General features: G+C 36.8%; 1 protein-coding gene, 1 non-coding gene and 1 pseudogene across 4 annotated transcripts in view; 1 reads left to right on the forward strand and 2 right to left on the reverse strand.

Annotated features, from left to right (window-relative positions):
* The window catches only part of TAFA2 (TAFA chemokine like family member 2), a 550,254-nt gene extending 526,184 nt beyond the window's left edge, over positions 1 to 24,070 (forward strand). For all 3 annotated transcript variants that reach the window (XM_043888396.1, XM_043888388.1, XM_043888402.1), the window contains one exon: positions 21,940 to 24,070. In XM_043888396.1, coding sequence (XP_043744331.1) covers positions 21,940 to 21,951 — 12 coding nt within the window. In that variant the 3' untranslated portion in view covers positions 21,952 to 24,070. The remainder of the gene's footprint in view (positions 1 to 21,939) is intronic.
* On the reverse strand, positions 3,151 to 20,155 carry LOC122685887 (annotated as a pseudogene).
* Positions 16,984 to 17,055, reverse strand: TRNAC-ACA. Its single transcript has one exon. It is a non-coding gene; the product is annotated as a tRNA-Cys (tRNA).
* Positions 24,071 to 27,528: the final 3,458 nt, after the last annotated feature.

The following is a 27,528-nucleotide window of genomic DNA, read 5'->3' on the forward strand; positions in this document are numbered from 1 at the left end:
CTAAAATTAACATTATATATATACACATATATATACGACACCTATATAAAAAGAAGTGATATCTTTATATATGCCTAGAGGATGTTTTTCATATGTGTAGTTTGTCATTCTATGTAAATATGGAGAATTTTTTACCCTGTATATAGTTCCTATCAATTGATATAGCAAAACAAAATCAAATCTGAATCATTATTTACTAAGCACTTGTTGAACATATATTCCGTGCCAATCATTATATTAGGAACTGGATATCCAAAGACAAATATAGTCGCAATGTTTCTGCTGAATGGAGAGGTCTCTTCTAATTACATATTTTCCTATCTACAGTAAAAGTTTTGACATGTATTTTCTGATCTCTTTAGGCTACATTCTTCTTGTTGTGACTATCAGATACAAGATTACCTTGGAAAGGGCAGTCTTCTAATAAGATATGTAAAGCAGACAAGTAGTTAAAAAAGTTGTAATCTTAAATCATCTATGTCTAAGGTATGTGATTTTTGATAAGAAAAAAAAAAAACAACTGTTAACAACACCAAAGAAAATAATCTCACTCCGTAGTTATACCACATAAAACAGAGCTAAGAAGTAGAGTCATAAAAACACTGTGGAGCTCTATGCCTAACTGCTTAGCATAACATGTAAGCAAAGAAGCTTTGTTTTTTGGGAGGGGAGTAAATAGTCTATGTTTAATTTAGTAGGACTTTTACATTAAAAAAAAAATCACTAGTTGTTGAAAACTCTAGGAAGGATCCCAGAATTCTATTAGCTTTTCTTTAACCACTCTCAGTGGATACATGGTCAGGAGTTTCTGTCTGTCTGTCTGTTTTTTCATAATGGCTCTCATTTGCTTCAGTGAGAAACGGTTGCTGTGTTCGAGAATCTCTTCAGTGATGGTGTAATGATCTAGACACCAACTGTCTAGAAGTTAGATTACTTGAGTTCACATCTCTGTTCTGCAACTCAGTAGTTGATGGCCTTGAGCAAATTGCTTTACATCTGTGCTCCACATCTGTGGGATTGGGGCAACAATTCCCTTACCATAGAGTTTCCTTATTTCGATTAAATGGGTTAATATTTGTAAAGCACTTAGAATAGCTCTTGGCCGAGTGCAAGGGCGATATGGCCTTGTTAAGTGAAATATATGAATCGAGCAAGTTACTAATGGGCTCAAAAAGTGGACCGGTTTTCTCATAACTCAGACATAAGCACTACTATTCCACAGGAGTCAGTCTTGTTAAATAAATACTGACACAGAGATTTCTCAAGGCTTCTTTTCCTACCTCCATGCACATTTAAACAAAGGTTTTAAAGAAAAAACACAAGTTCCTTGAAGTTGGTCTGTCTGTACTCATTCCCTCCCCTTTGGATTAGCTACAAAAATTCATCCTGAACCATAGAGATGGAGTAAGTGGATTCCAGTGCCTGTAATAGTCACAGGCTCTGGGCCTTTCCAGGTACCTATTATAGATAAGATAGATAAGCCTAGTGGGAACTTCTGTATTAATCAATTGTAAAGGTATCTTTCCCAGGTTTATGCTGCAGGAACTGAAAAGGTTTCTCCTTTGGTGGCTTTTCAGCAACTTCTTTTGAGGATTTCTTGAAGTTACAAAGTAAAGGTGGCCTTCCCACCCCCGCCCCCCCCCCAATGCAGTTGTTGACATTAACTTCACTGATACCTTTATATTCACAGATACATTCAAGGAGGACTCACAGCAAGTATCCATTTATGGTTACATTGTTAACTTGAAAAGGAGGGATGTTATGTTGTGGTTTACATGCTGGGTGTGGGGGGTTTCTTCTTTCTTTTTTTCATTTAAATTTGTTGCAGTTGTTTGCCTGTAGCAGTGTGAGATGAGATTAGTCCATGCAGCAGCAAAGGACTGTTTTATTGAGTGTGGAGCTCCCCTCGCCCATTCTGCTCTTGCTAATACAACATTAATGCTCTCACTAAATCACAAAAACATCAAGTAGAAGCTGATACTGGAAGTGTTTATAGATATTCAGCAATTAGCAGAGGCCAATAATTCCTATTTATGGAATAACAAATAAAACTTAAGTGATTTTTTAACCTCAGTATACTTTAAACAAAATATGTTACACATAAGTTTTTGATCTTAGGAAATAAACTGTGTTAGCTCTTATGTGCATAATATACCTTCTTTATAATTTATCCTCACTCTAATATAACCTTTGAAAATAAAATGGACTTGGCACAGGAGATGCATAGCATTGAAAGGACAATCATATTATCAAAGAGCCAGAAATACATTTACACTTGATGGCTTATTATGTAATTAGAGTTCATATTTTATAACAGTGGAATAACAAGAATAATCTGGAGTAACTAAACATGTTTTTGTTTTTTATTTTTATTTTTGGAAGTAGTAGTATTTCTTTTTATTCTCGGTTCCACATTTCAAAAATTACATTGTCTGCATTTTTAATTAAGTGAAAGAGTTGAGAAAGGTCACTTTTTCTGCTTTGTATCTCAGAAATAAACCAACTTTTAGTAAGTTTCAGATGCAAAACAAGAGGTCCACCACAGACATTTATTTCAACAAAGTTATTTAAGACTCCCCCTTTCTTAAAGTGCTCTAGGAATCAGATGGGTGACTATGGGCCAACACCATCTTTATCAAGTATTGGCAAAGGTTATAGCTGGGGAAGCCTTTGCTTGTTGAATGGAAGAGGTATCACAGAACTGAGTAACTGATAATACTTCGATCTTAAATTAGGTTAGGTCTTGATCTGCTTCTAGCCAGTTGATCTCTTGAAATATGTGGGCTGTGTGGTAAGTTTTGGTTGCTCTATGATTTTCTTCTTGCTTCTAGATTTCATATATTCTCAATTTGTTTTGGAGATCAATCTTTTTTCTTTGGAATAAACCAATGCGTATAAGGGAGCCCAAAAGGGAATTAATCAGTTTTGGTGCATATTTTGAAGACATCTTTACAGAACATATTGCTCTGAAGTTAGGGTTAAAGTGACATTTTCCATTAGGATATTGCAGAGGACAGCATTCCTTCAGGAGAAAGTAAGCATCCTAAGCATTCCTCTCCCAGGCATCTTCCCTCAGGCACTGAGACTGCAGCTATGCAGTACATGGGACAGACAGAAGGAAGAGGCTTGAAGTCAAATATACTTCAACAGCTAATTTTTATCAAGTCTGGCAATGAGATCTTTCCATTCTTCTCTCTTCTTTGTGATGTATGTAGGAATAAATAGCTGCAGTAGTGATTCTGGCTGTTGTCTGAAGAAGTTCTGACACAAGGCCTCAAGTGTTACATTTTACGTACATCCCATAGTCATACCTGTTTTGTTGAGCAGGGGCTTTCTCTTCCACAAAGGCCAGTTTCCTTTTCTGCCTAAGAAAGCCTCTAGTTTCTCTGCTACCTGCTTTGCATGGAATGAGTTACTATTACCATAAGAATCATAATGAAAAAGGCCATTTTTATCTCGCAGATAAACCAAAAAGCTCCAGTGGATTCCCCCAGCTGTGTGGTTGGAATTATCATTGATGGCTAAAAATATAACTCTCTTATTGTGGAGGTCCAAGGGTTCAAGGAACATGGCAATCTCTGCTGGGCTGCCCGTGCACTTGATGAACTGAATGACTTCGGGGCTGGTGAAGCAGACGTGGTCAGAGCAGTCATGAAATTGACTGTTGGCAAAGTACTCAAAGGCTAACCCAATAACGTGGACATTGAGCCAGCTTGCAGAATCCAGTAGTGAGATGTCTAATTGCCACAGTAGACTGTCCATGTAACACAAAACTACTGGGTCCGTCTTGTATTGACCAGGGCTGCTCAGAAATTCCAGAAGCTGTTTCGGAGCTCACCAGCCCTACCAGCCTCCAAGCAGCTCTGTACTGGCTGGAAAAGCAGTTCTGTAGTCTCAAATCCAGGGGTTTCTACCCCAGAATTGCGACATTCCTCTCTAGTCCTCTAAGGCAGAGGTCCCCACCTCTGCTGTAAAGTTAAGGAAAAGAGTTTGGGCAGGGCCACCTGAGGGCGATGAAATGAGGCCTACACTTAGGTTTTTGAAAAAATTTATTTTCAAGTACTGAATCAAAGTGTTTGTTAGGATTTATTGTCTTCTCACTACAGGCATTATTGCATTTAACCTTCACAGTAGTGGGATGAGATAGGGATTATCTCCTTGTATAGGGAAGAAAAAGCTAGTGGAGGTGATGGAATTCCAGTTGAGCTATTTCAAATCCTAAAAGATGATGCTGTGAAAGTGCTGCACTCAATATGCCAGCAAATTTGGAAAACTCAGCAGTGGCTACAGGACTGGAAAAAGTCAGTTTTCTTTCCAATCCCAAATAAACACAACGCCAAAGAATGCTCAAATTACTGCACAATTGCACTCATCTCACACACTTGTAAAGTAATGCTCAAAATTCTCCAAGCCAGGCTTCAGCAATACATGAACCATGAAATTCTGATGTTCAAGCTGGTTTTAGAAAAGGCAGAGGAACCAGAGATCAAATTGCCAATAGCCGTTGGATCATTGAAAAAGCAAGAGAGTTCCAGAAAAACATCTATTTCTACTTTATTGACTATGCCAAAGCCTTTGACTGTGTGGATCACAATAAACTGTAGAAAATTCTTCAAAAGATGGGAATACCAGACCACCTGACCTACTTCTTGAGAAACCTGTATGCAGGTCAGGAAGCAACAGTTAGAACTGGACATGGAACAACAGACTGGTTCCAAATAGGAAAAGTACTACGTCAAGGCTGTATATTGTCACCCTGCTTATTTAACTTATATGCAGAGTACATCATGAGAAATGCTGGGCTGGATGAAGCACAAGCTGGAATCAAGATTGCCGGGAGAAACATCAATGACCCCAGATATGCAGATGTTACCATACTTATGGCAGAAAGCGGAGCAGAACTAAAGAGCCTCTTGTTGAAAGTAAAAGAGGAGAGTGGAAAAGTTGGCTTAAAGCTCAACATTCAGAAAACTAAGATCATGGCATCCAGTCCCATCACTTCATGGCAAATAGATGGGGAAACAGTGGAAACTGTGGCTGACTTTATTTTTTGGGGCTCCAAAATCACTGCAAATGGTGACTGCAGCCATGAAATTTAAAAATGCTTACTCCTTGGAAGGAAAGTTATGACTGACCTAGATAGCATATTAAAAAGCAGAGACATTACTTTGCCAACAAAGGTCCGTCTAGTCAAGGCTATAGTTTTTCCAGTGGTCATGTGTGGATGTGAGAGTTGGACTGTGAAGAAAGCTGAATGCAGAAGAATTGATGCTTTTGAACTGTGGTGTTGGAGAAGACTCTTGAGAGTCCCTTGGACTGCAAGGAGATCCAAAAAGACCCTGGTGCTGGGAAGGATTGAGGGCAGGAGGAGAAGGGGATAACAGAGGATGAGATGGTTGGATGGCATGACCAACTGAATGGACATGAGTTTGGGTGGACTCCGGGAGTTGGTGATGGACATGGAGGCCTGGCATGCTGCGGTTCATGGGATCACAAAGAGTTGGACATAACTGAGTGACTGAACTGAACTGTTAGGGAGGAAAACTGAGGGGTTTTTGAGAGTGAAATAACAGGGTGCACAGTTGACAAATAGCTACCTCAGGATAAGCCCCATGCCTGGTTGATCTTCTTAACCCCATGTTCTTAACCATTGCTTATAATTACCCCCTGCCTAATACTCTGAAAATCCTAAATTCATCATTTTCCTCATAATCATCATCAGTAGATGTTGGGGTCCTTTAATGGACCAGAACCTTGTAGTACGGAGTCGACGATAAGAAAGTGAAAGAGAGAAAGAGAGAGACAGAAAGAGACAAAAAAGACCCGGGGACCTAAGCTCTGGTGGAGCAAAGGTGCTTTAATGATTTTCCTATGAGTATATATAGGCTGTGGTACAAGAAACTTCTTTCGGGAATGATAGAGATCAGAAAACCAAATGTACAGCAACCGTTACCAAGGGAACGAGGGGTAATGTAGTCACAAGGTCAGGACACAATCTATATCTCAAGAAAGGGGAACGAGACTAAGCAGTTTTGTCCTAAAGAGAATGTTTACTAAAGGAGACCCAAGCCTGCCTCACACAATGACCTCAGTCCCTGGGAGCAGCGTGCTGTTCCGCTTGAAGAGGAACAAAGGACTCATGAGAGACAGCACGTAGGGATCCTCCCGTCAAACATTCCCTGACAAGTAGATGAACATTCATATGAGTCAAACATATTAAAAAATTATTTTTTAATTGGGAGAAATTGAAGTTCACAAATGATTGCCTTTTTCAAGTTTGGGCAAAATTGGGAAAGTTCCATCATAATAGAAATTTTGCTTATAAACTAATAGACATAACCCCCAAAATTCAGTAAATGAACCCTATACTTAAGAGTGTGTTTTGAAATAGACCTAGATTTTGTAAGAAACCTATTTGCCTTTTTATTATAGCAAATATTTTATCTTAAAAGTAATAGTCTATGTAACAGCTTTAATTTTATTCTCAGAGTTCATGACCTTGGATTACAATACTAACTAATAATATTATAGTCAATTCTTCACATTACAACCTCTATGTCTCATCTTTATGATAGAAAGGTTGAAGAACTTAGTACAGAGCTATATCTAGGAACCCTTCTTCAATGCCAGCCTTAAAAATTTATTAGCAATTTCATGTGATTTAATGGGTTTCAGAAATGTTTTATGCTTCAAGGTATGTTCCCTTTTTGCTTGAATTTCAGTGGCTGATATTCTTGTATCAGAGAGTCATTCATTCATAGCTTAAAGGTTTCAACATTCAGGAATTATTTACTAAAGTTCAAATTTCCACAATAAGGGTAATTACTCTATGTAGGTGATAGTAGAATTTATGGTCCATATGAGGCCTTATTTCCAGGGTAGACCCAACAGGAAGTCAGGATGACAGGTGTAAATCAGGATTATCCAAGGCAAACTAGAAAATATAGTCACCCCAAGTATAAGCAACTTAATTTCTATTCTGAGCATTAGATGAAAGTAAGTTTGAAGAGAAAACTTGGCTTAAACATGACTATAATGCAGAGGTACGATGCAGGTAAATACCAAAGTAAATCTTAACTGTTACTTAATTTGTTGGATGACTAATCAACACCAAGTTCATCATTAAAACTGATCCCACATAACTTGACTTTCACTTTTAGTAATGGATATTTAGTAATATGGTCAAGGTACCCCTTTCTTCTTTCTTGCCCCCAAAAGGAGATTGAAGAATTTGACAAAGTATAAGGTGGTATACCTGGAGGCATTGAAAAGTCCACATGAAAGGTGAGGGGAGGGGTGGAGAAGTGGTGGTGAAGAGCAAGAGAGATTAGTCCAGTTTGGGGAGTCACTAAAGCCTTGGAGATAACTGTCTGTGTTAGGGTACAAAAGAAGGCAAAGAGGGGAGGAAAAGGGAATCTAGAGTAAGTGAAATAAATAGCAAGTACTTGGTAGTTATTAACCCATATTTGTCAGTAATTATACCAAATCCTCCAGGCCAGAATGACCCAATTATTAATAAAAGGCAAATACAATGATTGTCAATCTGGATCAAAAAATCAAAACACAAGTATATGTTATTTAACAGGGGTGCCTGTTATATATAGTGCCTCTGAATTATAAAAATAAGGGAAAACTGAACATTTTTTTTTAAAAAACAGAAAAGATACACTATGTACAAACTAACCTAACAAAAAGTGATACAGTAATACTAGTAGTAAAGAAGAATTTGTGGCAAAAGTTCCTGTTAAGGAGGGATATTTCCTAATAAAAGGTTTAATTCCTCATGAAGAAATCACATAAGTGACTTTCTGCATACATTAGTGCTTCATGCTACTTCCCTTTCTACTAGAGTTAGTAAAAATAACATTAAGTTCTCACTATTATCAAGAAGTATTATAAGCAGTTAACACATATTAGTTCACTTAATCCTCACAAAGACCTCATGAGATAGTCATGATTATTATCTTCGTTTTACACATGAGGAGACAGAAATGAAAAGGGTGCCCAAAGTTTCAGCGCTAATAAGCAGTGGAGCTGGGATGAAATGCAGGCAATCTACCCTTTAAGTTATAAGAATAAATATTTGAGTAGAAGAGCCTAAATGGACCAAATAGTTTTTGGCTTTCCCTCTAGTACACATTTCAAATGAGTTTGCCTTGGATGGGGTGGCACCTAAGATATTCTTTCCCCTGTACTTCAGATATTAGTTTAGCTGCTTTTCTATCTCTTTCAGAATCTTCTGAAAGCAGAGATATGGTACTTTTTCTCATGACTGAACTCACATTTCTCTTTAACTTCAATAGCTCAAGAACAGCTGAATAGTTAGGGGGAGGGAACATGGCTTTAAAGCTTTCCTTGTAGACATGGAAAACTAAATGCTACCATGGAGGGATGAGTGACCTTCTTGTTTCTAGACTGGTTCTCTGTACTAGGACATGTCTCAGTTTAGCTGCAGTAGAAGTGAATGTAAGTCATGTTATGCAGGAATTCTTTGCCACCAGTTGGTGGAAAACATTTGCCGGGAAAAGCTTCTGCTGCTTGCCCTGAGTGTGTGGACACACTCCCTCACTACCCTCTTCCTTAAAACATTGCAACCCTTCATTGTCTAAACAGAAAGAACAGTAGCCCTCCAAGTTATGAGAATAAATATTTGAGTAGGAAAGGAGTCCACTATGAAAAGGAGTCATCGTGGTCTCGCTCACATATGTACTTAGGCTCTCTCCAGGTCCAGCTTCCAGGAATGAGGCTTCTAGAGGGAGGAGCATACAGGGCCATGTGTGTTTCTGATAATGTCAGTGTGATTTCTTTTTGTGCCCCGACGAGAACGAGGATAGTATCTGCATTGCCCACTTTTATCCTAGTAACATAGGAGCAACAACACTTGTGGAATAAACAAAGAAATAGATGAATGAACAGATGGACAAACGTGACTCCATCTGCTACCACTCTGCTCTGCTTATTCCATTGCCACCACCCTGCCCCTCCCACTGTTCTTGTCTCTGGACATTTGCACATGCTGTTCCTTCTGCCTGAAATGTTCTTCCTCCAGATGTCAGCTCGATTGGCTCTCTTATCTCTGTGGGTGTTTACTACAATTTCACATTCTCAGCAAGCCTTCCCCATCTAATTGAACTTGCATATCCCTGCCTCAAAAATCCTCCTCTTTCTCTTAACTTTCTCTTGGCATGGCCTGACGTACTTTAAAATTTTACTGGTGGTGTCTGTCATTTGTCTGGCTCTCTGGATTGTCAGTTTCACAGGAGCAGTGATTCGTGTTTTCTTTTTTTTTCCCATAAATAGGACAGTGCCTGCCACTATTATGTGCTCAGTAAATATTAGTCAAACAAATGAATGGAAGAACCAGGTATGCAGGACCTGTTTCACTAGTTTTAAAGCCCCCCAAATAGGGATCACAGCCCCCAGAGTATCACTCACACTTCTATGCTTCTTTGAGAAGTTTCACTTTGAAGTTATCTGAGCTTCAGTTTCTTCAACTATAAACTGGGGATAATAGTAATTAGTAACAAAGACTAACAATAAATTGTAAAAGTTGAAAAATCTCACATAATCATCATGAGGATTGCAAAAGAAAATGGATGTGCCCTCAGCTGTCTACTGATGCCCGCAATTATGACCTGAGGAATGAATGCAAAGGAAGGGTGATTCCAGGCTTCCCTGAGGAGCAGAAGGATTCACTGTCTTTGGCATTAGAGTGTAGACCAGAAAATGCAGCCAGCTGCATTTTCCTAAGCAAAAATTAACTTGTTTGGCTTTAAAAATACTAGTCTCTTTATTTGAAAAAATAAAGTGGTGGTTGGAAGGGTCAGGCATCTTAAATATAGAAGCTATAATTTAAATTAGTATGTCTATAGCACATATGGTAGAGAGAGAGATTGCATGTACAGTATTATTTTGGGAGGGAAGCACTCATCATGGTATCTGTTTACTTTGTTACATCATAGGAAATTTGATATTTCATTTGGACCACCATACCTGATGCAAGTGAACATGTAATACCAGGGTGTAGGGTAATTGTCACCACATAGTATTTCATGAGAAAATATCCTGACAGTGTTAAGCAGAAGTATGCAAATTACTCAAGAGAGTTATTTTTTTTTTAATTAGGATAATTTTTAACTGAAATATTAACTGTAATGAATATGCCAGAATGAACCTTGATGTATCTATTTGGACATTTCCCACATCCCAAGTGGTTAGTCTAAAGCCAATTAAAGCACCACAGATTGCTATTATCTTCTTGCATTATTATTTTCCTGAATTAATTTCATTTTAAAAATCAGACCTTCTCCAAATGAGAATAAATTTAAATATCTGAGGTACAAATGTGAAGCTGATGTCAAGACCCATGCATATCTATAACTTCAAGTTCTGTAACCACAACATCATGGGAATAATCCTAATTTTTTTTTTTAATGGAGGTACTGACCTTTTGGGTCACTTAATCATTCCACTTACTATTCCCAGAGAATCCAAATAGTACCTCTAGTTTCCCTTCTGAAATTACTTATCACTTTTCCCTTATATTCATACATTAATTTTTTCATTTATCTATCCACCCACCCAGTCATCATTTCATCCTTTCATTTAATAAGTATTAAGCATCATTTATGTACCTGGAATGAATACTGCTTAGCATTGAGGAAGCAAAATGTATGCTAATATTTTTTCAGTACATCATAGTTAAGTGAGAGAAACAAACAGGTTAATAAAGAATCATAATGTAATAAGATATGTCTTATAATAGAAGTATAGAAGAAGTGTTGACTGGATGAATCACAAAGGCTTATGAATTATGAAGTGGTAACATTTGTTCTGAGGTTTGAAAGGAAACTATTTTAGGCAAAAGTAAAATGTATCCAAAGATAAGGAGATATAGGAGTGGGCGTATCAAGTCCTAGGAGGATTAAATCATTAGGTGTGACTGGAGTTCGGTCCGTGCCTCTCTGAAGAGAGTGAGGAGAGGGGAGAAGAAGCTGGGTGGGTTGAGGTCTTATCATAAAGGACTGTCTGCGTTACCAGCGAGAATTTAGATTTCCTTCTATGATAGGGCATTTTTATAGCTTTTTCTTTTCTGGATCATGACAGCAAACAGGAAGAGAAGCTCCAAGGCACAAGACCAGTCAGGGAGACAAATTAGGAGGTTATTCCAACCCCACAAACTGGAACAAAGGCTTCGATTAAGATAGTAACAATGAGACGGAGTGGGGAACTGATCAAAAAGATGACTAGTGTCTAGAAACTAATTAGATATAAACATCTGGAGAAAATGCTATCATTGTTAAAAATATTCAATGGGGAGAAATGAAATTAAAGAACATTCCTATAAGGCTTTCCATGTTTTTGAATAATGTGAAGAAAATGGAGGCCTGGAAATACGAATTAGTGTATTTCTCATCTGACCCTTGCGTTTTCTGAAAAATATGCAGCTCCTCTAGATTTTCTCCAACTTCATCCTTTGCCTTCAGTCACATGTGGCCATGGCAAGTCATGACATTGGGCTACTACATAGCTGCATTGGCCCTGATATATCTGGATAAAGTCAAGTAAATTTGACTAGAACCCAAAATTCCATTCTTCCTCAGACAATCATTTTTTATCTCACATATTCTGGTTAGGTAGAGAAAGGCCAAGGTGATAATGATGGGAAAGAGGGATCTGTTCTTGTTGCACAAAGACTCAGGGATCTGTTCTTGTTACACAAAGACCCAAGTTTTTGGGTTTTTTTTCAAAATTAGAAAATATCTTTCTATATTATGACATGATTAATCTTCTTTCTGCTATTAATTTTAACTACCCAGAACTCTCACTTTATGTAGGAAATGTTTTACTTTACTTTTGATTCATTTTTACCAAAGCTGTCTGTTATCTGATCCTGATTACTAGCCACTCCTTCAGCTGATTTATTATTATTCACGTTATACTGTCAAATATTTAAATATTTGAAAATTAAGTAGTACATGTTTTATATTTTGGGGGTACTTTGGGAAAGAGAGATTATAAAGAAAACTTTTGAAAGTCTGTCTACAAAATGTCATAAGTTACAACTGAAAAATGTCATGAATCCCATTCAGACTGTTAGTGAGGGTTACACAGTTGATGATAAGAGAACAAAGCTGCCTTGAGAATTGAATGCCCATGGATGGCCAGACCCACTGGGTAAATGACATGGCCTCATTTATCAGTATTAAAGTAGGTATGATTCAGGTTCATGCTTCAGCACATTACAAATTACTGTAGACGTGGATGTTCAGGCAACCTATGAATGGTTACTATTGCAAATATTAAGTCTGCGAATTCTAATTGAATATTGTTACATAATGTTTCTACAATTCTCTTACCCTCTTATGTTAAAATGGTTGTCTATTGATTTTTATATACTTTCTTCCTTGATTGTAAATGAACTCCTTTCTTACATTTGTGCAGAATGCTTCCCAAAATAGTCACGAGAAATGCTAACTATCCTTTTATCAGTTTCTCGTAAGAGCTGTTTATTTTAGGTCCTATTTATGGGTATGTGTTTCTCTGAAATAAAAAGAGTGTTCTAAGAGTTTATAATCCTCTAGGAAAGATGCAAAACTGTCCCCATTGTGGGTTTTTATGGAGGTAAAGGAAGTTATTGTCTTGCTGTCCCTTTATGGTTGTTGAAATATTCCCCTTTGCCCAGGTCTGCTACCTGTAATAATGTTTTAAACAGTGGAGTACCTGACATGTGTTTGTTCCTTAGGCAAACGTATAAAACTCTTCAAGTTTGAATGGAGAAGTAGAAAGAGAAGGTTTCTGCTGTGTTTGATGATGGTTTTTTTGTTTTTCCACATCCAAAAATGTTCTGGCTCCATGTTGGAGCATTAGTGTGGCAAATCCTAGCATTGGTGACATTCTAAGGAAGGGACAGATGTTTCATTAAGGAGTGAAGATTCAAAATGACTCCAGAACTGCCTCAGTGGTCAGTAAAGAAGGCTCTGAATTATCCTTCATAAAAAGGGAAGAAGGGGAGGCATCATTTTGTTAATAGGAAGTCCTCAAACTGGCCACAAATAGCCAATGTCATTTTTGGTCAACCGAATGTTCTCACCTACAAAGACCCTGTAGCTAATATATTGTTCTCTCAAGAACAGAATCAAAACCCCGAGTGTGTGAGTGGCCCTCTGTCAGTGTTCAACCTGCCCATTAGTCTGTAAATTAGCATGAAAAGCACGGAACCATCAAATTTTTACCTAATCTCCATAAGCCAAATGAAGATCGTGTTCTTACCTAATGATTCATTCTTTGTATGTTTAAATTGCCCCTTAATTGAATAAGCTATGTCATACCAGCATCTAGGTAATTAGAACTGGTTAGATTTAAGGATTCATATTTTAATCAACTTTGGGAATTTGAGGCTACTGGATTATGACTATTTTTTAAAAAGTGAGAAATATATCTGGGAAATAGAAAAAAAGCGGAAACCTCCGACATATTAAACATCACTGCCTATGCTGCCCTGACCTTCAGAAAATGAATTCTAGCTTTTTTAACTTAGAGAATGATTTTTCCCAAAGATATACCACATATGGAGTGGTCATCTCTAAACTTAATTTTATGGCAGAATATAGGGATGAAAAAGAGCATATGCTGCTTCAGGCATGGTACTAGCCTCATGCTTCCACAAATTTCACCAAGTTCTTTTCAAAATGACAGAGGCATACTCTTTATGCAGACAAGTATCTCAAAGAAAAGTTGTTACCAAGAGCCACTTATATTTATAACTCAACCAACCAGAAGCTAAGAGAAAATGTTGCTCTTAGTAATTCCTACACTACTAACTCAGATGTCTTCAAAGTTTCAATCCTTTCTCCAAAAGTCCACTTATCTTAAAATCACCTTTTAAGCATAGTTTTTTAGTGCTTACTTCTGTTAGCCTTCATATGCTGTGAGGGTGAAATTCTTGACTGTGATACTTGAGCAGATATAAACTTTTAAAGTAAGTCTTTATGACAGAAATTGGATAAAAACTATCAATTCAGATTACTCCTTTATAAATGAGAGGTGAGTCTAAAAAAATAAACCAATCAAACTTAGCAGGTAAAGTGCCTTTCCAATTGCATTCAAAGTCTCAACTGTCTCTGAAAATGGGTAAACTTTGCTATTAATAGTATATAGAAAAATATTATTAAAAATCTATCCACTTTCCTCAAAGCATTCAAAATAACTGTTTTCCCATTTTAAGGACTTATGTTTCCTTAAAGTTTGAACAGTGTAATCCCATTATACTGTTGTCTTTCAAAAGTATCTATTTTTCGTCATTTTCCACCAGGAGTAAATGGAAGAATGTGTATGGTGGAGGACCAGGAGAAGAAGAAAATTTTTAAATTTTCTTAATGCCCCAAAGGAATTTATTGACTACCCAAGGAGAAACCAGGGAATGTTTTGTTTGGCTAACAGTTAATGTTAGCTGATCTGCCTCTGAGTGGATGAATGTGCATGAGCGGCAATGCAGACAGTCGTCTGCTTTCCTGATTCACATAGAAGAAAGAGTTCGTGGCAGGCACACTGCACATCTTTCAAACTTCCAAGAAATGGTGAAGTCCATCTGTTCCCAAAGATTCATTTCTAGTAGAGATCTTCCTTGGCACAGCATGGGAAGCTGAAAGCCACTGACAGATGTTGTCTTTGTGGTAACAAAGCTCACTAGTTCTGCATTCTAATATAGGCTTTTCAGAAAAATGAAGTCTACATGGTGCCTATCCACCCATGAATTTAAGTAACCAGGATAAAGTTTTATCCTCTTTTGAATTAGTCCTTAAGAAAAGTCATGAGTTTGGGGACAGAAGGGAATCAGAAACTCACTGAGTCCAGCCAACTTGTTTGGCATATGTGAATGAACCCTGGAAAGTCAGAGATTTTTTTAAGTGACTTGTTCAGAGTTCTAAAAACCAGACGGTAGTATCACTGTTATAAACTCTTATCAGTACAAGGCCACCTCTTCTCAGTCAATCTGGGGCTCTGTTTTGTTTTTTTTCCAGAAGTCTAGGAAGACTATGCCATTTTCTGCTTCCATACTGGGACCCACCCTGTGGTACACCTACATAGAATCAATTAACTATAGCTCTGTTGCTTGAAATGACTGTATTTCTAATCACCCAAGGCTGTTAAATTTTTTGAGAATTCCTAGAACAGATAACAAGGTCATTTCACAGTAATGTTGACCCTAGCTGAAGTGCTAAGCAGATTGGCTTTTGTGCTCCAAATGTGGAGGCCAGTCAACAGCACCAGCCACTCTTGGGAAGGAAAATTAAACTATGATCTGAAAATGCAGTGGGTTTCAGGGCTTATTGGAATCACCTCCAACACCATGAAAGCAAACTAGAGGCTTACTTTTTTATATAGGCGTGCATGTTTATGATGGTAATTCATGTAAGCCATTGCCTCATACTTCATCATCTATACTTAAAAGCTGTCTGGTCAGCTTGCTCTTAAATGATTACTTCAGACCAATAGGAGTCTTTTCATTTCATAATACCTCATTGCATAAGATGCTTTAAGAAAGCACAGTGCCTTCATGTACAGTTACAACCAACTGAATGGCAGCTTTTCTCCTGCTTAAATGAGAAAGCCTGCTACTGCAGAGTAATGATGTTTTAATTGCACATTTAGTACACAAAGAGTGAAGCAAGAATTTAATTCATGTACTTGTAAGAGCTACATTAAAAAAACACATTTGCAGTGAAGCAGCAATTATATTCCAAGCAAGAAAAGTTCATTCAAATCAGCATTTAGTGGTTTAAAAAAATGGGATTGCTTTAAGAATCCAGTTACTGATTCAGAAAGATTTTAAATGGTAGATTACCTTATGTTATACACATGAAACTAATATAATGTATGTCAATTATACTTCAATAAAGAAATTAATTTAAAAAGTCAGCATTTAGGATTATGAGGGTATTCTAGTCTTCCTTTTCACCTATATCGAGTAAGTTAAATTTATTTATTAAAACATTCATTTGAAATGGTGCCTGTCTATGATGCTATTAAGCTGTTGTATTGTAAAAATTGGACTTGCACTGTGTTTCAACCTACTGCCTCCCTTCAGAAATATAGCCACATAATCCTTGCCTTCCATTTGTTTAAAGAATATCCATCTGTCTAAAGATAAGTGTTAGGTGCCTCGTTAGCACAGTAGGTAGCGCGTCAGTCTCATAAAGATAAGTGTTTCTCTTATAAATCAGGTATTTTAGCAAAAATTTAACTTTTAAAAAAATGAAATTGACTGGGAATATTCATAATGCATTGTCCTTAATATTTTGTGTATGTGACTTATTTTACATTCAAAGGAATATAGTTCCTCATCACAAGATTTTTGTGACCACCCAGGAAAAAATAAGAATATTTTGCAAATTAAGCTAATATGATAAGATTCACATATATATTGTGGAGTTTTGGCATTGATTTTGCAAACTTAGGCAGATGGTCAAAGTGAATATCTAAAATTAAAAAAAAAAATCTGAGATGTGGGATAGAATTCAACTACATCAGAAGAACCATAATGAATAAGGAAATTTACAAATCTGCATTTTGTTTGGCATAATTATACCACATTTATTTTTAAGCCTAGATGGTTAAAGTACAGTGCTAATTTCCTAAATATTTCTCCTGCATTCAGAGTCTGATGGCAGCTGATTCATCAGAAAGACCAATAATGGAATTGCCTATAAAGACTAGTAACGTATGCCCAGAAATAATTGAGAGCAAAACTAAGAATTCAGTGCATTCAGCTGCCTAGTAATGTATCCATATCTGAATAATAACAGTCACCACTTACATAATGCTCATCATGTACCTTGGAATATAATTCTCTGTGTTAGTTGCTCAGTCATGTCTGACTCTTTGCGACCCCGTAGACTGTAGCCCGCCAGGCTCCTCCGTCCATGGGATTTCCCAGGCAGGAATACTGGAGTGGGTTGCCGTTTCCTTCTCCAGGGGATCTTCCCAGCCCAGGGATTGAACCTGGGTCTCCTGCATTGTAGGCAGACGCTTTACCGTCTGAGCTACCAGGGAAGTCTTGGAATATAAGCACTTGACTAATTAGCTTATTTTTCCTCAGCTCATACAACCCTATGATGTAGGTACTAATATTATAGCTATTTTATTCGAGGTCACATGCTGAGTTATCAGCAGAATGAAACATTGAGCCTACACAGCCTGGCTTCAGAGTATATCCTTTTTGACCATTAAATACCCTCTCACCTTGGCTGAAAAGACAGTCTCTCCCAAAGCCAGCCAAAACAATAATGCTCTCTTCTTGATAGATAACTACCATCATATGACTTTGATTAACAGCATATGAAATGAATGATTGCAAATTCAGTTACTGGAAGACAGAAAATTAACTAATTAAATCAGTATTTGTAGTGAAACAAGATGTAACGTCCTCTGCCATAGATATCCTATGTACCATCTTCTGAGTGTTATTTGGGAATTACTACTGTTACTACCTGTTAATATTTAAAAAGCATTTGCCTGGACTGATGCTTTGCTGGGATTATCTGATTTAATTACAATAGCAAACTTATGAGGGCTGATAATACCATTTTTGTATTTCACATGGGGAGACTATGGCTCAGGGGTTTAAATAATTTATTTCAACCCCACAGTGTGAGAAAGTAAGGCAGCGATCTGGACTCAGGCAGTCTGTTTGCAGAGCTCACACCACTCATCACTTTGTCTCTCCCCACAGTGTACTGTCTCCCATTGGTAACCTAGTCAGCGTGACTTAAACAGGGTAAAAAGAACTGTAGACTCCATACATATAACGATTTTAGGAACTGTATAGAAGCATCAGAGCATCTTTTACATTTGGGGACAGAATAGATTCTTGAATATTTTTCATTTTTAGCCTGTTAAATTTATTTTACCTTGAAGATAGGCAGAGGATCTAACCCAATGCTCAAAATACAAAATGAATACAGTATGGAGTAGGAAATGACACCCCGCTCCCATACCATTGCCTGGGAAAATCTGTGGGTAGAGGACCCTTGCAGGCTACAGGTGAAGAGTCGGACATGACTGAGCAACTGAGCTTACACAGGTATAAAATAGTTGACTTCGTTTAATCTCAAATATGCCATTTACCTGGTTTTGGTTTCTCAATTTAAATTGGTGAGCAGACTTAAAAGACATGATTTTAGCATGAATTATTGAGAAATCAGAGAGCCCTATAGTAGATTTGTTTGACTGGAAGAAATAAATGGATGCTCTCATCTTAAAAAAAAAAAAAACATTAGTGCTTTTTATTGAATGTTACCAGATTAGCGTCTTCATCCTGGTGGCTTATTACCAAGGTAGCTTGGTGCTTGTGACTAGAAATAAGAATACTAGTGATTATTGTCATTGCACATGTTCAGCAGCCCAGCAGTTCCACTTACCGAATTGGCTGATGTGCAGCACACACAAATAAAAGTTGCATGAAAAAGACAGCTGTGTAGAATACTGCCTTTGGAAAGGCAGATTTACTGAGAGTGATTACAGTGTATGAAGCTCAAGGCATATCCGTGATGATCATAGGACCATTTCTCTCATGCAGTATTTTACATCTATCGCCTTCAGAATGAGAAGACAGTGAATTCAGGATAGTAAATGCCATTCCCTATCCTGTAAAAGTGGTTTTTTTTTTGCAACCTCCTGCTTTTAGTCACTGAAAACTTGCTTAAAAGCTTCCTTAGAAGGTACAACTTTTACTAGTTGGCCTCTTCCAAAAGATAGGATTCTTTGTTCTCTGAGTGAACAGAGAATAATATTTAAGTTCTAAAAAAAAAAAAAAGGCAGTGTTTCATTTGGTGTCCTAAAAACTTACTTTTAAGTGAAAGAGAAATTTTTTAAATGTTGGATTGTATAAGTATTGCCTGAGATCTTTCATATCAAGAAATTTCAGTTTAAAAAAAATGAAGTTTCAGTTTATCATCTATAAAGGGTAAAATGGAAATCGTTTCTCCCCCATTAGCATGTCAGAATTTAACTATGAGTCACTTGGACTTAATGAGCATAAAAACCATAAATGCAGTTTTTTGTATTAAATTTTAGACAATTATTTTAAAATGTTACTTGGATCTTGCATATTAGATGATGAAAGTTGGTGATAATGTACCTGTATTCAGAATCATCTGCCTGTTTTAAAATCTTTGGCTTTGCCATTTTGTTTGGTGCAAATCTGGAGGTTGTCAGGGAGGGTGATGATATATGTTCATATTTATATTTCATTGAAAAGGGCAAATTATGACACCCTTTGTCTGAATTGCTAAAATGCAGTCCTCTAGCTTGTCTGTTAGTAGGACTCTCCCATTCTACTTTTAGTGGTTCTCTTGTTAAAGATTTATGTATTGAAAGAAAAAAAAAAAAACGATCCCAACTCTATAACTTTTATTTTTATGGTACTTCATAGTTGAGATAGCTAGGTTTTCATAAATACACTTGATCCTCACAGGAACACTGTGAGGCTAACAAGATTATTCCCGTTCTACACCCTGGAAACTGTGGGGCCCAGATATTTCATGACAGAGCCAGTGTCATTATTGCCACACTGACCTAAATCCAGCAACCATATGCCCAACCACAGTGGCCCTCTGATCAAAATCACATCATTTACAAACATCATACCTAAAACAAATTGCCAGTTTCTCTTCATCTCATAAAATGTGGGGTTTTTTAGGATTAAAACACTAGGAAACTAGGAAGCATTGTGCAAAATTAGAGAAAAGGAAAAGCTTTCATTGTTTCAATCCATGCTTATTTAGACAATTACTCCTTTGAGTCAAGCTTAGTTTTCTAGCAATTATTTTAGCTGACAGAAATGTAAATGTACATATATATAATTCACAGCATAATATAAATGTATATTTATGAGGATCTGGATTGTACAGTTGTGTTTGTGTATACTTATGTTTCCTCTACTGAGATGGAAGAAAATGATATTTTAGATATAAAAGTCCTTGGTTTTATACTGTCAATTTGATAGCTGCTTTTTAAATTATTTGAAATTAAAATTATGTGAAAATAAAGCTTTAAAAACATAAATAGTTGAGAGAATCACTCCTCAGCTTTATATAAACCAGCAGAACAAAATGCTTACCTTGGAATGAAGATGTAAGAATGTGTCCGCCATACCCACCAATAGATTACTTAGCATTTGGGCTTGTAGTGGTTCAAGAGGATGAGTTATTCACTTTCCTGGAGTTTTTGCAGCGTGTCTCTCGCGTGGCCAGTGGTGAATCTCTCCGGAGATTCATTTGTGCTCTTCATTAGTCCTGTCATTTCAAACACTGGTGCCCATATTACATTACACAGTGATTTCTTCCTGCAACCAAGAGGAGAGTTTTCAGAAAAGGCAGGTGAATTTTCTCAGCCACTGGAAATCAAAGACTGTGTTAAATCAATGTTTGTCAAGAAAGTGTATCATAAAAATAAAATTTCTGTATTTTTCACAATGATGAGCTATCTTTATTAGCAACCTATGACACCAAATGACCATAGAAATATATGCCCCCCTCCCCACCGCCATATTCTTCTTACACTGACTCCCAGACTGGGAGCCCTTCACAGAACTTGTGTAAAATAACCACTGAGTGGCAGACAAATTGATGATAAAATCTCTGTCCTGTCTAAGACACCCCTGCTCCCAGAATCTCTAGAGGCCAGCAGGCCCATTATGTTTGTATCCCCCCATCATCAGTTCAGTCCTTCTCTGTGCATGGGAGTAAGAAGCTACAGATTTGCAGGCAGAAGCTCCTTCTTTGGGAGTGAAACTGACCGAAGAGACACAAACATGGTTGCTGCCTCCTGCAGAATTATGTATGTTTGAATTTTACACCTTTCCTTTATACTGTAACTTGAAACCAGCCATGTCAGGGCAACATCTTGCTACTTTATGTTTCTATTTTTCATAGTTGATCAAACTACAAACAAAACAACAACCTGTCTTTTGGCAAATGTTTCGTGAAAAGATAAGTAACTATGTTACTTAATGAAATAAAAAAAAATATCCACAATAATTTTTAGAAATTCACTTTTTGTTGTAAGCATCACTGGAAAAGAACTGTTAGGCAATCCTAAGTACCATGGTATTCAGAGCATAACTAGAAATTCATTGACACAGCAGAAATCTTTGTCTCTCTTTGTATAATACTTCTTCTGCATGCATATAATGATGTCTATGTACATATTAGGTATTCTGGCTATTCTTCTTCTTTTTTTCCTGTAAATAAACATTCTTTTGACTTGAGTACCTGTGAAAATCCACATGATTCTGCCTCAGTAATATGTGCAATAGCATTAATAATACTGCTCTAATCAATCTCATGAGAAATTTTGGGGACCATTAAAATTTGGTAAAGGATTATACTATAATTGTTTTTCTCCCCAATTTTTTTTGAATTATGAATAGTTGATTTTCTGAAATGCAGTTGAGTCAAATAAGCATTCAACTTTTCAACTATTTCAAGAATGGGTTTTATGGAACGAAATCCCAAGGGCTTTCTTGAAGATGTGGTCTGATAGGATTCCTAAGAGCAAGTCTTTCCTTCATTGACTCCTGGCATGAAGTGTATGATCTCTGGGTTATGTTCACCAAGTCTATGCAAAGAACAGGGATTCCAGAATCATCCTTTGGGTCCAAAAGGGGTAACTTCTCCAGTTGAGATCTTCCTGGTCACTGCTGGAGTCACTTGGATAATTGCAAATGGCTCTCAAAAATATTATGAAATAATAGAAAAAATAATTTTAATAAGCTATAAATACCTAACTATGGTAGTCCTTTAAAAGTCAGTAATTTATTTAATATAGCAAATACCAGCACTTTTGAGTTTTTACTATTCATTTCTAATACTTAATTGTGTAGAGTTTTAAGATGATAGCTGTTATGAAATGATTCTACTTTCTTTTTCTTTGTAGGTAACCCATTAACCAAGGTGAAATCAAGTGATCCTCAAGGCTGATTACATTGAACATATGCATACAAACATAATTCATGAGGTGATCTTGAAGGAAATATTTTATACAGCTCCAAAGTGGCACTCTGGAGTCTATTACATCTGGGGGATTTCATGGCTCATAATCAGCTTCTTGGAATCAAGACTTTTTAGAAGTCCTACATGAACTTCAGTATCATGAAGATTTCATCAGATTTGAACTGTGTTCAACTTGTATAATTGTACTTAAAAAAAGAACTTGAAGTTGCTATCTGAAGAGTTGGCATTTCTGGATGGTATCAGAGACACCTGCACTTTGGGCTCTTGGCCCCAAATGTGACTGCCTTTCTTGTTTCTGAAAGTCTCTCAAGTGCACTGGCCTTCTGTCATGGACCTGTTCCTCGGTCCTGTGTTCGCTGGCTAGGATTGTACATGGCTTCAGTGACATTTCCTTTGCAAACTTCTCCTCTGGCATGGTGTAGACTGAGACAATTTAATTTGTATCCTAACCTTGGAGCTCTGAAAGCCTACATGTTTTAACATCTTAAAGTTGCTTTTGTTAAAGGAATGGAAATATATATCCATTGATAATAATTATTCTTGGCAAGTTATAGTTATCTGAACACATCAATCATATAAGAATGTATAGACAAGCTGACATGCTTCCCCAAGGCTAACACACTACTGCAGCTCCCTGTCCATTAAATAGGTAGTAGTTAGAACTGAATTACCATTTTCATTATATACTCCTATTTGGTACCTCTAGAGTACATTCCCTTTCAGAGATTTTTTTTTTAAGTGAACTTTTTCTTTTATTTCTATCTTTACTTTTTCCCTTCACAGAAATCAGCAGTGAGCAGTCAAGTATTTAGGTAACCTTCAGTTTCAAAAAATTGCCAGGGATGCATGTGGGTTTTGATTTCTTAGCTTGAAAGTTATTCGCTTAGATTTCTTCTAATATTTTTTTAAACTGTCCTTTCTATCTCATTTTTAAAAGACTGTTTCTTGCTCGATCCCAAGGACTGTTTGAATGCCTATTTGTTTATTCAGTCTGTTGGTAGAATAAATTGTTCATTTCCTTGGCCTCAAATTTATAAATATTTGTTTATAGTTTTCCCATTCGAACAATTTCTTAGGTCAGTTTTTGTCCACGTTTTTGTAGTCCTTTTAACATCTGTGGTTTTCAGTTCTAAAGGAAAATCTTACAAATATTTCAAGGCCTTAAACACGTGTGAACTTTTTTTTCCTAAGTTATTCACAGAATGTATAATTTTATACTACTTTTGTTTTGCTTCATTTGTGATGTGGAGGGAAAGAAGAATGGAAATTGCATAGCCATTCTGTAATAATATTGTGTAAATGTACAGTTTGAAGGATCGTAAAGGGAGAAATTTCTGTGTTTTACTCATCTTAGATTAATAGGAAGATACTTCAGAAATTGTCCTATTAGACATTCTATTATGTTAGAGAGAGTGTGGGTATCTTCTGTGATTTTAAAACTCACTCACATGGCCAATTATGTATATGTTGATTTCCATGATGGAGGCTGACATACAGACCAAAGCTCTCCAGGGTAAATTGGTAACAATCTTCCAAGACCAATATATTACCCAGAATCTTTTCTCAGCAGAATGACTAACACTGTAAAATTTGTTAAACATGAAATTTGTAAAGTATACTTTTGATATTGAACTAAAGTATACTGGCCCATAAATCCATGGAATGACTTTCTTCTTCCATTTTCATTATGCATACAATTAGATGGTTCTGAGTGAATTTTGCAATGGTTCAAGACTGTCTGAACTTGTGAAGAAAGGAGTAATAATTGTGCTGGAGTTTCTGCATCAGTGATAATATTAATTTCTTTGGAACAAAGTGGAAAATTATATTATTTTGGAAATTATGAACTTGTCCTAGGTTTGAAATTATAGATCATGCCTCTCTTTTTAAAACTATGTCCTTTAAAACAACACTGGAAATTCTGTATTATATTCAAGTGTAATACATGCATATCAATAGAAAAAATAAATGGAATTTCAAATATACTAACTAGATTATCCCCAGTAATGTTGTGACTCTTCAGAAAAGGTGAATAAAATTGGAATATAAAAATGGACTGTCTTTCCTGAGTTATTTTCAGAGAATCTGTTTTTCAGTGTTTTATTTTAAAAGCACTTCAGTTACTATCCAGGAAAACCTCTGATTTTATGGGAAAGCTGACATATATTCTTTAATTGTTTTATAAAAATCCATGGCAAATCCTGCCATTTACACAAGGTTCCAATATTTGGGTTGCTTCTTTGCTAAGAAACAATTGAAGTAGATGTATTTATACTTGTGCCACTTGCTCACATCTTAACTATGAGCACAACTGGAAAATTTTTGCTAGCCATATACAAAACTCATTCTATTAAAAAATTGTCTAAAAGAATATACTGTTTATCCTTTGAAATTCATTATACAGTTGACCCTTGAAAACACAGGTTTTAACTGCCTCGGTCCACCTACACATGGCTTGTTTCCAACAGTAAATACTTCAGCACTACACCATCTGAGGTTAATTCCAGGGAGGTGAAATCATGGATATGGAGTATCACAAACAGGGAGGATGGATTCTAAGTTATATGTAGATTTTCAATTGCAAGGAGGGTTAGCTCCCCTGACCCTAGCATTGTTCAAAGGTCAACCATATATGGGAGTGTTAATTAAAACAAATATGGCTATGATTTAGTCTTTTAAATTACTTTAAATAGCTTTGCTTTTGAATTTAGATTTTTTATAAAAAGTTATGAAAGTAGTTCAGAAGCCTTCTGTGTACCCTTCCCCCACCATTCCCTAGTGATAACATCTTACACAACCAAGAAATTGACATTGGTACAATACTATCCTCTCAAATACAGAACTTTTCAGACTTCACTTGTTCCACATACACTTTGAGTTTGTTTATTTTTGTGCCTGGGGTTTCCCTGGTAGTTCAGTGTTAAAGAACCCACCTGCCAATGCAGGAGATGTGAGTTCGATCCCTGGGTTGGGCAGATCCCCTGGAGAAGGAATGGCAATCCACTCCGGAATTCTTGCCCGGGAAATCCCAGGGACAGAGGCGCCTGGATGGCTACAGTCTATGGGGTCACAAAAGTGTAAGACATGATTTAGAGACTAAACAACAATAATATGTGATGTATGATCCTATTCTTTTTAATTACTTTGGTAAATATCTACTCCAGTATGTCATAACACAGAGTATGGGTCAACAGGTGTTTGATTTGTGATGACTTTTTTAAAGTTCCTATTTATAGAATGACATCCTATAGAGTTATTTTATTTTTATACATTCTTATTGCTTTAACACAATGGGAACCTTCAGTTTTAACATCAAACAGTATCATATAAGATTTCAAATTAGCAGTTGGCATTACTGGGTAGGAAGAGGTCTGAGATTCTGTATCTATGGTTGAAATAAAAAAGGAGTTTGTTACTGTTCTTCATTTTTCTTAGCAAGACCCATATATACAAGGCTATATAATTGGACTGTGACTTTTAATAGTACACAATGGTTAGTATCACAGTGATCAAGTAGGACATTAACTGGGTCATGATCTTTTAAACGTTTTGATCATTTTCTCAATTCATGATCATATGTGAAAGTCGCTCAGTCATGTCCGATTCTTTGCGACCCACAGACTGTAGCCTGCCAGGCTCCTCTGTCCATGGAATTCTCCAGGCCAGAATACTGGAGTGGGTAGCTGTTCTCTTCTCCAGGGGATCTTCCCAACCAGGGATAGAACCCAGGTCTCACACATTGCCGGCAGATTCTTTACCATCTGAACCACCAGGGAAACCCTCATGATCATATATCCATCTGAAAGAGCAACATGTGCAAAGATATCTAGTAGTATTTATTATCATGGAGATGTTTCTCATTTTGACCCACTTATGTAGAGAGGATTAGAAAAAAGGACATTTAGAGAAACTGAAAAATCGGGGCAACATACATGCTCTCTCCCCTCCTCTCCCGTTCCCCTTACCCACATAGAGAACTCACAGGAGAACATTACTGTTTCTATTAAAGTATGGGTTTGTCTGTCTGTCTGACTTCATACCTGCCTTCCCCTCCTTTCCTTTCTTTTTTTCTTCCTTACCCTCCTTTCCCTCCAATCCTGCCCTTCCTTCCCTTCTTTCTCTATTGTTTTAAATATATAGAATGCTTTGAAAAAAGGGTAGAGGTAGCAGATTTTATTCACTACCTTGTGTGATACTGAAAAGTAGTATAAGTATTACAATTATCCAGCATCTAATTGACTTACTAAATTCCTACTAGGCACAAGCATATTTGGCTAAATCATGTTACCTGAAGTTTAGCTTTTAAAGTGGTCTTTAAAATATGTTCAATAGATACTTTTTAATTCATCTTCAGGGTACTATGCTAATCAATGGAATGTCGGTACAGAGAAGACTTAAGTGTTTCATATTTGTTTTGATTTTTTTCAAATCTTCACTATATTTCAAATTACTAAATGGTATGCACTTTGTCAAACATTCTTCTGGAAGGTTTTATCTGTTATACAAAGCAATTGAACTTTATTCTAGAAGTTATGTGAGCAAGGCACTACAAAGCTGTGTTTCAGAGATTTCAGCAAAAAGTGATAGAAGGTCTTAAAGAAGAGAGATTATGGGCTTGGAGAGAAGTTAGAGGCTACTAACATAATCCCAGAGCGCTACTGAGGGCCTGAGCTTGGACTATTGCCTTGAAGAGAATGTGGGGAAGCAAATGGCTATCAATCCTGGCTGTAATTTAAATTACTTAAAGATGTAAAACTACCAATGTCCAACTCTACTCTCTGAGAGTCTCTTAATTGGTTTAGGGTTAGAAATCTGGGCACAAATATTTTTTAAAAAGCTCTTTGGGTGATTTCCCTGGTGGCTCAGAAGGTAAATAATCTGCCTGCAATGTAGGAGACCCAGGTTCAATCCCTGCTTTGGGAAGATCCCCTGGAGAAGGGAATGGCTACCCACTCCAGCATTCTTGCCTGGAGAATTCCATGGACAGAGGAGCCTGGTGGGCTACAGTCTACGGGGTTGCAAAGAGTCAGACATGACTGAGTGACTAACACTTTCTTTCACTGGGTTAAGAAATAATGAAGGGTTTTGCCAAGGTAGAAGTGAGAAGTTGGGTAGGATGATTGGATGAGTATAATTAAGATGTGGAAGAAAACATAGTCCTGAGCCTAATAAAATGGGATAATTGAGGTTTAGTTAAATACTAGAAAACTCTGGAGAAAAGGGAGTTGAGTGGCAGGTGGAGATGGGATCATTTTTTAAGCCTAATGAGTTCAAAGGGCCAAGGAAACATTCAGAAAAATCATGTTGGATAAGAATTGAACAGGTTTTATTGGATTTGTAATTAGAGAGTGTTGGTCTTGGAAAGAGCAGTTTCAATGAAGTGTTTGTTGTAGATTTGAGATTTCAGTGGGTTGGAGAGTAAATGAGAGATTTGAAAGTGGAAATAGCACATGCTTTTAATGCCCTTCTATTTCCAAAGGGAATAAAAAAGAAAAGTAGCACAGTGGTTGTG

This window comes from Cervus elaphus, chromosome 3 (genome assembly GCF_910594005.1).
Source record: "Cervus elaphus chromosome 3, mCerEla1.1, whole genome shotgun sequence".
Lineage (NCBI taxonomy): Eukaryota > Metazoa > Chordata > Mammalia > Artiodactyla > Cervidae > Cervus > Cervus elaphus.